This window comes from Lutra lutra, chromosome 1, assembly GCF_902655055.1.
Source record: "Lutra lutra chromosome 1, mLutLut1.2, whole genome shotgun sequence".
In the NCBI taxonomy this organism is placed as follows: Eukaryota; Metazoa; Chordata; class Mammalia; order Carnivora; family Mustelidae; genus Lutra; species Lutra lutra.
In genome coordinates, this window is record NC_062278.1 from 5,281,143 (window position 1) to 5,293,883 (window position 12,741).

General features: G+C 48.1%; 1 protein-coding gene across 1 annotated transcript in view; it reads left to right on the plus strand.

Moving 5' to 3' along the window:
- The window catches only part of DSCAM (DS cell adhesion molecule), a 780,684-nt gene that overhangs the window by 672,085 nt on the left and 95,858 nt on the right, over positions 1-12,741 (plus strand). Inside the window, exons 19-20 of the mRNA XM_047708625.1 lie at positions 7,417-7,657; positions 9,194-9,340. Coding sequence (XP_047564581.1) covers positions 7,417-7,657; positions 9,194-9,340 — 388 coding nt within the window. The remainder of the gene's footprint in view (positions 1-7,416; positions 7,658-9,193; positions 9,341-12,741) is intronic.

Genomic DNA, 12,741 nt, shown 5'->3' on the forward strand with positions numbered 1-12,741 from the left:
ATTCAGTCCACACACTGAGTCCCCCAGGGGTCTGCAAACTTCCAGTCACGGGCCAGAGAGCAAAGACCTCCAGCCTTGTGAGCTACAGAGTCTCTGCCTTAACTCCTAGCTCTACCGACTGTAGCACAGAGGCAGACAGCCAGTAAAACTTACTCAGGCAACTGACTTTTGAAGTGCATGTAATCTTCATGTGTCACGAAATATTCTTCCTCCTTTGAATTCTGCAGCCATATCAATATGTAAAAAGTATATGCGTTCTTAGCTAAGGGCCATATAGAAGAATGGCCAAATATGGCCGCAGGACCATACTTTGTCAGCCATGCCATACTGAACACAACCACACCTGGGAGGCAGACACGGGCCACTGGAATACATGACGGATAGCTTCCTGTTACGTGCTCTCCCAGCAGAGAGCTGAAGGACTGACGGACTCTTCCCAGAAGTGAAGTCAGAGCCTTCCTTCCATTCAGCGGTTCCTTCTGAACTGTGGATCTTCTTTGGTCCTTCTGGACAGACCTTACACTAGCAGAAGTTACAAAGACCAGGACAGTAGTAATTCTTCCCATGGTTGAAGCAGGCCATTCCTTTACAAAGACCCTGATATCTTTGAAAATACTGGCTTTTCTCTTGCTTAGCAGATCTGGATCAAGTGGGCTCCCCGGATCTCCGCGGCCACCCAGCCATTCTCAGGGGCTCCCACTACCTACAGGGGAGCTACTCCAGGTTGGGTCCCTCTGGAGGAGCCAAGCCTTTTAAGATCACTCAGCTGCTGCTAAATAGTTGGGGTCCCAGTCGTGTGCTCACAGACTGGTACACACTCCCTCCTGGCATCCTACCCCAAACCCCTTTCCCTCTGCATCCCCACTGCCTATGCAAAGTCTAGACTCACAGGTGAGATCTGTCTCTCAAAGCCTCAGAGTTTCCAGGTGCACTCTTTCCTGGCTGGGCCCTGGCTTTGCCTCTTGGTGGCCCATGGACCTGTCTCCTGCAGCCCCTTCCCACTGTCTCCCTGCTTTTCCCTAGTCTGAACCTGGACAGCTCCCTGCTCTGTCATTCTCTTCAACGGACTCCACTCCCAGACTCTGGGACACCCATCACCCTTCTGGCCAACTCTGTTTCCCAGAAACATCAAGACATCTAGAGGTCCTGACATTCAATTTGGGATATTCTGGAGCCCAGCTCTCAGAGCCACCACCGAGTGGGGTCTGCGGATGTGCTATGCATTCCTTTGTTAGTTCTCTGGCAGAAACCCCTGGACAAGCCATTAAGTCTGGTGAGAAATGCTGTGTATGGTTACCAGAAAGTGTGCTATGCAGACAACAGTGCGATTCAGAAAAAGGAGGGGACCCAGCAAGAGTATCTCTTCAACATGTTTGTTGGTTGGATAAAGGAATGAATGAGTGAGTGGGTGAATGAAACAAGAGCCACCCCACACTTGAGAAATTAAATGAAGTCCTGTGATGCAACAGTTAACCTCAATTTCATCCCATAAAACTCTAAGAGCCTGTTTCTAAAATTTTACATGTGTTTTCCAAGCCCAAGCGCACACTTGGCCACCGCCTCCACCCCAACTGCCGGATCTGACAAGAACTCAGTGACTATCAGCTTCAAGTCAAAGTTCTTGGCCTCTCAATACTGTGTCTCCTTCAATGTTGTGTCACTCATCCTCAATTTCTCAGACCTGCGCCGAGTAGCTCCTGCCATCCCTACCTGCACAGTCAGCACAGAACCCTTCCGAAGGGTCACTCGGAGCTGTTCCTCCCAGGGCCGTCCCTGGTTATCTCTCCCGGGTGCTGTGGGGCAGTCTGGTTGCATTCCTGCAAGGCTGTCCCTCTTCGGCACTGGTCGGTCTTCGTAGAGGCTGAGATGAAATGTGCCTTCTCTGGGAATCTGGGAGTCTTTCTGCCACAATGAGAAAAGGCACCTCTCCCCCTTTCCCTCCGTGATACCCCGTGCCATCCCTCGGCACTGCAAGCACCATGCTCTGCTCTCATCACAGGCTCCCTTGCCGGTCTCCCCTTGTGCAGGAGAGGCCCCAGTTCCTACCGCTCCAGTGAATGCATCCACCCACCGCACAAGCTTACCGAGTAGCTTCTACTGATGCTGGGGAACAGGGGCGGGGACTGGAAGGAGGACATGAAGATAAGAAAGACAGTCCACAGCCCCGGAATAGAAGGGAAATGAGGACAAGTTACATTTCAAGTGAATTTGGAAGAACCTAAAAGGAGAATATTCAATTCATTTTTCACCTGAGTTACTCAACATGCCCGAGTAACATGGTGTTCTTGAAATGCAGAAATCTGCAGCACAGGCTTTTGCTCTCCGGTTGGTTGGCCGGTGAACCCTAGCATTGAGCCGAGTCCGCTCACCTGCGCTGGGAAGGGAAAGGGAAGCGTGCAGGAACAGGACCTGGCTGGTGGCTTTCTAAAGACGAGAGGCCTGCTCTAATCACCCACATCCTTGATGATGCTGTGAGCATTTGCACATCCTATGCTTGCTAACTTTTTAAAGACCTCTGTGTCTGCCACAGGCAGCTCCCAGGCTCATCTGGATGGACACATAAAATGCAGACACTTGCAAACCACAGATACACTGACACCGTGCTACTGTTGTCATGGAGATCGAAAGAGACAGTTTCTTAAAGGAAGTGGGGGTTGGTGGGGGGGGGACCGGAGGCTGGAGGAAGGACACTTGGAAGGATGAAAGAAAAAGCTGTTTAGGGGGGACTGCAGGAGGAGAAAAATTGCAGGGCTAGAAAGGGGAGAGAGTTCCCCAGATGACAGATAAATGAGACAAATGGAAAGAACCCAGGCTCATTACCTGATCCAAAGGTAAATGAAAGGAAGAGTAGTAATCAACATGGAAAAATAATTAACCCTATATAAGAAGCACAACTATGAAGAGAGAAGAGCTCCTTCCAGAACTGTGGCACACTCGAAGTGGCTGGGGGAAGGTAGAAACGGGACACGTGTCAGTCAGAGCCGTCTGTAAATAATGTGATCGGACAGTTGCCTTCTGCAATACGCAGTGAGCCCTAAACGTCCCTTCTTTTTTTCCTTTTTTCTTTTAATTTTTCCATTCACTAACTATCCAGAGTCTTCCTTTAATACATATCGAGAGGACTGGTTGCCAGGTGAGAGTTGCTATGAATCTGTGGGCCTGCCGTAAATTATCCTTGTTCTAAAAACATGTCACCCATGAGATAGCCAAACAAGTGAACGAAACTCCAGGACCCTTGCTTTAATAAGGAAAAGAAAAAGGATGACTTTGTGCAAACAAGTTGATTCCTCAGATGCTCTTTTCCTCCCTTGATGAGTCTGGGAAGGGAAGCTGGACCCCTCATCCTGATGTATGAGCCGCCATGCTGAGTGGCCCCAGGGAAGCCAGCTCTCAACCTGGATCCAATTGCCCGGTGTTCCTGAGCGACCCTTCTCTACCGGCTTGTTCAGGCCTCTGACTGACAGCTGCATCATGGGCCTGGAGTCCAGGCATCTCTTCTATCTTCAAACCATCCTCGTTGTTCCTGTACCCAGTCCAGTTATAAACCTGCAACAACGTCATCCCTGACCATCCCTTTCTTTGCACCTCACGTATGCTCAAAACCATTCTCTCCTGCGTCGACAGTAACATTTTCTGAGAATGTCCACTCTGCTGAAGCCCTGTTTTGGACAAGGGAGTGGATGAGATTTCAAACATGTTTATGAGAATCCTTAGGCACTTGGAGCTTATAGTCAAGTCCTTGGAAACCTGACATTCGATATGGAACAGAGGCCATGGGAGGGGATGAAATTGATCAGTCCTTGCGGAGCTGATGGCAAATCGGTGCATGTGGGTGGAGGCCAGAGGAGAGAGAACCCCTTGGATGGAGGCAGTTGAAGGAAGCAGGTGAGCTGGAAGTTGAGCCGGCTTTGGAGAATGAGTTGGGCTTTGATAGAGGAGGAAGAAGAGTGGTCTCTGATGAGGGCTTTCGTGAGATGGGAAAACACAAGAGAGTTGGAATTTCCATGCTTGTTCAAACAGCTAGAGAGAATCCTAGGTCACCAGGTAACATCCAGGGGGCATTAGCCTGGAAAGACTACAACTAGGTTTGAATCTCACTACAGGTACTGCTGAGATCTGAGGAGAAAAGGACATGATCGAAGTGGTATCTGGGGAAATTTTCCTCCTCCAGTATCTGCAACCCAGATTCAAAGTATGTTCAAGATCTCTACCTGATTTCCTCTTTTTCTTTTCTTCCTAAACCACCAATAATTTCATTCATTTAGTTTCATGAAACAAATAATTATTTTTGACCCATTTTGTCAATCACAATTTGATGTTATTTAATGACCAGGGAATTATATTCTAAAACTGCCTTCCCCATTAGGGTTTCTCCCTTACATACATCTACTTTTATTCCAGGTAAACACATGCTCCAAGGCATGGATGTTTAAACATCATCCAAAAATATTTTATTTTTTTAAGATTTTTTTTATTTATTCATGTGAAAGAGGGAAAGAGAGAAGGCATGAGCTGAGGGGAGGGTCAGAGGGAGAGGGCGAAGCAGGGTCCCCACTGAGCAGAGAGCCCAATGTGGAGCTCGAGTCTGGGACCTTGGGGTCATGACCTGAGCTGAAGGCAGAGGCTCAACCAGCTGAGCCACCCAGGTGCCCCCCAAAACATATTTTAAAGTAAAGGATATTATATATCGATTTGTCTTGGAACAAATCATGTGATTTGTTAAATGTTTCTTTGATTCAAAATGTCTATCACACGGTGCCTGGGTGGCTCAGTGGGTTAAGCGTCTGCCTTTGGCTCAGGTCATGACCTCAGGGTCCTAGGATTGAGCCCCACATCGGGCTCCCTGCTCAGTGAGGAGCCTGCTCCCCCCCTCCCTCTGCCCCTCCCCATCGCTCATGCTCTTTCTCTCTCATGCTCTCTCTCTCTCAAATAAATAAATAAAATCTTTTAAAAATGCCATCGTAAGTTAGGCTAGTTAGAACATACTTTCATCTATAGGAGGGGGAAAAAATAAACTCCCCCTACCTGTGCAACCATATCCTAAACCCAAGAAACTGAAAGTCAACAAGCAGATCCCCTTGCTTTTGGAACATTTAGCTACATTGTTTGCCCCTCTATGTAAACATTTTCTGATGGGCGTTTGTCTCTACTCTCTTCACCGGCTTCTTGACCTGATGCCATAACCACCATACTGTGATCCCGACTTCGTATCTGAGGAGGTCCTAAGCCTGCACAGGGAACCAATTGAAAAATTAAAATATTTAATGGGCATAAACCAATCTTTAAAAATATGTATCATTTATATTTGTTTCACCATATTTAACATTTAAAAACTATGTGAAATCAGCAAAAGTATCTGTTTTAAATTTGACTTATAGATGACTCTTACAGGGAAATAAATTTTATTAATTAATTAAATGACATAAATGTAAATTCAGCGGTGTGGTAAGACAATTTCTGTGGAATGAAATTCTCAAAATCTAAAATCTTTAGATCTGATTTCATATGAAGTGAAAAGTCACAGCTCATCACGGGAAAAACAAAATTGCCCAGAGATTTGCTTGTAAAAAAGGGATGAGCTCTCGCGTCAGGGTCCAACTGTGCCAGCTTGACTAGGAACATCATGATTTGGAGGAACGTTTCCTTGATCTCCATTGGAACTGTGTGTATGCATGAAGTCAGTCTCACTGTTGGCAAAGGCGTTGCAATCCAAGAAAACCAAAAATGAGGAAACTTGATTTAAAATGTGATTTTAGTACCATCTGATTCCACTGGGCAGGGGGCATATTAGGCAATTCACACAGCACGCGTCACCTCCTCCCCTCCCATTCCCAGACCCTGGCCATCCTTCCAAGCCCCCGAGGGTTGGGGGACAGCTGGCCTCTTCAAACCACTCTGAGTCTGCAACTTCCTGGATGTGCACTGGCCTTCACCCTCCAGTGCCCGACGCTTAGACATCTGAGATTCTCTGTAGTTTCTTAAGTGTTTACTCCCTCTCTCCAACTGGTCTGTCAGCACTTTGGGGACAGAGAAAGCCTTTCATGGTCCTGACAAATCTGAATCTATAGTTTTTAGTTAAATACAGACGCAAACACACGTACATACACACATATGGACTCACATACATGCATGTACACACTTGCAACCACACACATGAATACACACATGTATTCACACATACACACAGACATACCACAAATACAGACACACTTGCACACACTCACATACAAACACACCATGTACTTGCACACATGCACACACAGACCCACCATCAACTCACACGCATGTACACAGAGACATCACACACATACGCACTTGTCCACACACTCATGTATGTACATATAGACATAACACATGCACACACAGACATCACACACATAACATATGTACTCACATGCACACAGACATAACGCACATACACATACACGCTTGCACCCACCCACACACTCACATACATACATACACACATGCACTCACAGTGCACAGAAACATAACACAATACACACATGTGCTCACACGTGCATATAGACATGACACATACATGCACTCACATGCACATACACAACACACGTGCAGTTGTTCACACCCACACGTGTACACACATGTACTCTTGCACATGCACACACAGACATAGCACACTTGTTCACACACTCACATGTGTACGCACACACATACAAACACACACGTATATCACACATGCACACAGAGACATACACACATGCACACACACGTCTCTTGACTACCTGAAATTTCTACAGAACCTTTACTTCATCACTGTTGTGTTGTTCTCATAACATACTTGAAAAGAGTTTTGTTTCTTATAAAAACCCACGGTATTGGCAAAAATGTTCTGTCTTCAAGGCAGCACACGCTCTGTCATTAGCAGAGAGTAGCTCACTATCGCCTCAGCCCTGCCCGGTTTAATTCACCGTGAAATGATGCCAAAATGATGTGTGTCTTCATGTCAGTTGTGGACTCCTTTCACACGCAGCTTCCTACTGGAAACACCTTTATTATTCTGGAACATTCTATGGGAGTGTAAGCTCCACAAGGGCAGGGACTTTGTACAAAATCATTTCTGCTCCCCAGTGCCTCAACAACCCAGCAGAGCAGCTCTAGCTCAGTAGGTTCCACCGGGTGAAGGTGTGAAGGTCAGCGTGCCTGGGTGATGGCAGTCGGTGCAGCTGAGACGCCATGAAGGCGGCCGGTGTTTCCGACTTCTGGAGGAAGGGTGCCAGCCAAGAGCCTGGGTTCGCCTCTTCACCCCGACTCCACTCCCACCAGGACACCTACTGCTATTATTACCACGACCTTCAGACTGTTTTCAGCTTTCCCAAATGGGGGTGGGGGGGCGCTGGCTTCCCTCCTGTTGTCTCTCCAGGGTTCCTTAGTGTTTTCTTTTTCTTTCCTCTTTAGGCTCCCAAGAAACATTTGCAAAATGGGATTATCCGTGGCTACCAAATAGGTTACCGCGAGTACAGCACCGGGGGCAACTTCCAGTTCAACATTATCAGTATCGACACCACTGGGGACAGTGAGATTTACACCCTGGACAACCTCAGTAAGTTCACCCAGTACGGCCTGGTGGTGCAGGCCTGCAACCGGGCCGGGACGGGACCTTCTTCTCAGGAAATCATCACCACCACCCTCGAGGACGGTAGGTCTGGAGGCCGCCGCTCGCGCCTTTCCTTCTTCAAGGGTTTGCTCTGGTCGCCACTCTGGCCCCCCACAGCCTGGCTTCTGCTGGCCCTGCCGTGACAATGGTGCCAGGCCTGAGGGACTGCGGCTCCATTTCCAGGAAGTCTGCCTTCACTCGCTCACCGGCTGCACAGACTGGGTCTTGCCCTTGACAGAGCTTGCATGCAAAGCCCCAATCCTTCCCCTTCCAGCATCTCATTCATTCCAGACGCAAGAACTGGGCTTTTCCCAGGTGCATCAAAGGCTTTCACTCGGACTGCAGAAGCCTAACCAGAATGTAGAAATCCAGTTTCCTAAGAATTTCTTCCAGATCAGTGTTAAGGAAGCTCTCCTCCCTCCCTCCTTTCCCTCCTTCCTTTCTTCCCTCCCTCCCTCCTTTTTTCCTTCCTTCCTCCCTTCCTTCCTGCCTTCCTTTTTCTTTCTCTTTATGATTGCTTCCTATTTCCAAGCACTTGGACCAGAGCAAGGAATGAGCAGCCCTCCAGGCACAAATCTCACAGTGACTGAGCGCCCCCTAGTGACCACAAGGGGTTAATTCGCCTTGTCCCGTGACTGGTCAGGAGGGCTGGAAAAGCAAAGGAGAGCTCTGGGTCCAGAGACCCCCGTTAGAGACAAAGATAAGATACAGGCTTCATTGCAGCAGTAAGTGCAGAGTTTAAGGTACGAAATTTGCACCTCAGTGGCCTCTTGTGCAGTTAGCCACGTGGTCACAGGTGTGAGGAGGCACAGGGCTACTTGCCTCCATAATTTCTGACCATTTCTATAGCGAGAGAATCCTTGTCTTAGAAAACCAGAAACCCAGAGACTGGGATTTTCTGTCCAGCATCACGATCTTTGCAGTCATGATTACATATGCCTTTTGGTTTTCCTCTCAATGCTAATTCTTCACTGATGTGCGTGGTCCGTTGATATTTTGTCCCTTCTCCCAGGCACAGCATTTAAGGTCTGGATAAACTCCATGTGAAAAGCATTTCAAAGAGCCCGCATCTCAGACCATTGACTCTCTGTCTTCCGACACCCTGTTACAGTTTCACAAGGGGAGCTGGCCAGGGAGGGGCAGTGAGGACGCTCTGACCATGTGTCTGCTTTTCAGCACCTCTCAGTAGCCAGGTTTCCCATTTGTATGCCAGATACTGTGGACGGTGGAAGGCATGCGCTGTGTAAAGCAACCCTAACCTCAGTCACGAGAGCGATGAGGAAATAAACTAGAGAAGCAAAGGCTTTTTACTTTTGCAGTAAGATCAGAAGTGTTCTCTGCCCTTCCGTGCTGGGGCAACCTCCTTCAACATGAGGCAGTTCAGTTGGAAAGAGAGAAAGTTATCAAACTATTTGAATAGGGAAATGGTACTCATATTTCCCCCTTACTTTTGTGGATTGAGTGTGTTTTTTTTCTTTTGCTTGCATGTTGAAACGTCAAAGTAATGTTGCTTATTCCGTATTGCTTTGCTAATTAAACTACCCACGGTTGTTACAGATTCTAATTATTTCATTTCAGTGCCCAGTTACCCCCCTGAAAACGTCCAAGCCATAGCAACATCACCAGAAAGCATATCAATATCCTGGTCCACACTTTCCAAGGAAGCCTTGAATGGCATTCTCCAGGGGTTCAGAGTCATTTACTGGGCCAACCTGATGGACGGAGGTAAGAAGATTAAAAACGAGGGCTGTGAGTTTGCCCCAGAGGATGTGTGATGGTATTAGCCAACCCCGCTTCCTAACTTGGGTTTTAGGGTATGGAGGGCACATCTTTATCAGTGGACACTGTCCACTCTCCCCACGTCATTCTGTTCTTACCTCTCATCTTCAGTGCTCACAGGGGTGTACAGCTGCTTGAGACCACATGTAGCCTCAAGAAGCAATTTGAGATATGGGAGCGGAGGGCCCTTGGGAAATGTAGGCATGGATATGCTTTCCTAGATGAGTATCTATGCCAAGCCTCTGCAGGCAGCACTAGGACGTTGATCTGATTCTAGAAAGTTCTATGTGATGTGTATCCTAAAAGGTTGACCCCTTCCAATTTCCCAGTGAGACTCATCAGGGGAACTTCCTAAATCCCTGCAGTTGACCCATGAGAGGGTTCAGAGGGAATGCCAGAACGCCTTGCCAGGAATACTGTTATTCTCGGGAGGAGTGGTTCCACCCAAAATCCTTCATTTTGTCTCCCGTCTTACTGTCCTCCTTCCCCTCCTCCTGTTTCTCTTCCTTCGTTCTTCTTGTTTCTGTGTGTGCGTGTGTGTATGTGTGTATTTATTTCAAATTATAGGACAAAATCTGTCTGTGTGTTTGGCCAAGACTGAATGACAGTGTGACCCCTCAGGTAGTGGTGAGATCGGAGCCAGAAGTTTTTGGGGGAGAATGCGTCTCAGTGTGGTGGTGCTTTCATGGAGTGGGTGCTGCTGAACCAGACTGAGCCCCGCTCCGTCAGCAGGATAGATACGCACCCACCCTGCAGCATTCACAGGGGAGCTGCTGAGGTCTGCTCCCTGCCTGCAGCCCAAGACCCGTGTGGCCCACTCCTGAGCCCTCCCCTTCTCTCCTCTCCAGCTGACTCACACCCCTGCCCCAGGGACAATGCCTCTCCTCTTGCCTCGGGCTTCTTTCAACTCTTCTGCCTGCATGTGGACTCCAAGTGCGTGCTCACCTCTGAGTTTGGGCAAACAGAGCCAGCACCGCCAGATCTAACCCACCCCTGTTCAGGCCACCCGGGGCTGCTCTGCCAAGCCGGTGGCTGTGCCCACCCCAGTGAACAGAACACACAGGGCTTCGGAGGCTGCAGGGGGCTCTAATATTGGTGCCGGAATAAAGGAATGAAGGCACTTGGCACTTAATTTGCTAAAGAAAGACTTGGCAGTTTGGGGAGGTATAGTTCCTTATGTCTGTGCCGGACCTGCTTCTCGGGGCTGAGGACCAGAGCCGGAAGGTTCCTCCTGCTGTTGGGTATAACACCTCACACAGCACCCAGCCCTAGAGCCGTTCCGTAAGGATTCACCTGCTTGACCCAAGGCAGAGGTGTTCGCTGAGCACCTTCTCTGTGTGGGCTCCTGGGAGGCCGAGTCTCCCATATTGGATGTTCCAAGCCAGTGAGCCGGGGAGAATCCAGTGAGCATGGAGCCACAAGCCCAGTAACGCTCAGCCAGCCCCAGAGACGGACAGATCGACACAGATGATTCTGCAGCAACTTCCCCCTCTCGTGACTCAAGAAGAGCTTTTAAAAATCCCATAACATAAAGTGCAGAGCAGTGACATGTGTACAAGTATCCATCTTATTGACAGGCCGCCGTATGATACAATCGTGTGTACTGTGCTCATCCTCGTCAAGAGTGAGATGGAACTAAATGCGTTTGCACACCCACCTAGAGGCAGTGTGGCACTGAGATGGTTCTGTTGTTGCTCCTGTCGGAATTATTCCCAGGATCCGGGAAAAATGGCTCCTCGTCCATATCATCCACGTTTCCCCTCATCATTCATACTGCCGATCGGCACCTCAGCTCCACGAAGGCTGATGTCGTTAATACGGTCCTTTTGGCTTGATGCTTCTAAAGCTTGAAAAACATGAATATTCAAAAACATGAAAGTCTTTAAATAAAGACTGCTTGGAAATGCCTACAGTTCCTAGAGATGCTTTTGCTCACTGTATTAAGATCAAAGTGGTGTGCTTAATGCCTAATGTAAGAGTTCTACACTTAATCTCCAAAAGATGAGAAGGAAACCCTTAGAGATGTAAACCTGCTATGACACCCTCTCTTCACCTGCTACTTGTAAGAAGTGACGTGTATGAATTAGCAGGTAATTCCACGGCATTACTGGATGCTTCCACAGAAACTCCTCAGGCTGCTGCCCGGAGGTCCCCACAGACGGAAAACTTGTGACTGTGTAAAGGACCGGACCCACTAACCCCAAGAAAACGCCACACACACACTCTCACACTCACACTCACATTCACAAACACTCAGACACACACTCACAGACACATACTCACTTATACGGACTCCCACACAACCTTCACACACACACACACACTCACATTCACAGGTATACACTCACAGACTCACACAATCCTCACACATATATCTTCTCATGCTCACAGACACCCACACTCAGGTCCACACATGACCCTCACACATACATCCTCTCACACAGATGCACACTCACAGGCACACACACAACCTTCACGCATACATCTGTTCACACTCACTCACAGACTCACAACCCTCACACATTCATCTGCTTACATTCACAAACACACACAGTCACACACACGGACAGACTCACACATAATACCACACATACATCCTATCACCTCACAGACTCACATACAACCCTCACACATACATCTGTTCACACTCAGACACACAGACTCACAACATTCCCACATTCATCCACTTACATTCATAGAAACACACAGGCAAATACACTCACAGACTCACACACAACACCCACACATACATCCCATCACACTCACAGACTCACACACAACCCTCACACATACATCTGTTCACACTCACTCACAGACTCACAACACTCACACATACATCCTCCCACACAGACACACACTCACAGGCACACACACTCACAGACTCACACACAACACCCACACATACATCCCATCACACTCACAGACTCACACACACATACACATACATCTGTTCACACTCAGACACTCACAGACTCACAACACTCACATACATCCTCTCACACAGATACACACAGGTACACTCACAGACTGGGAGACACAGATTGTTACTACCACTGATTAGCAGCTGCCTCAAATACAATCAGGAAAGCGTTTTACTGTTAGTGTGGTCAGATAAGAGCGGTGAGTACATTTGACAGGAGAGGCTGACCGTCCAGTATGCTGGCGAAACTTCTGAGTGTTTTATCATGATCTGAAAGTTCGATACTTTTCAAGACGTGACAAGGCCATTCATCTGCAGTTGCTAGAAAAGCTGTACACTTTGAAGTCACATCTCCATCTGCGTCTGGACTCTGTCATTTCACCTGCATCTCCCCGAGACAACACGGTGCTTCTGAGGCAAAGTGGCA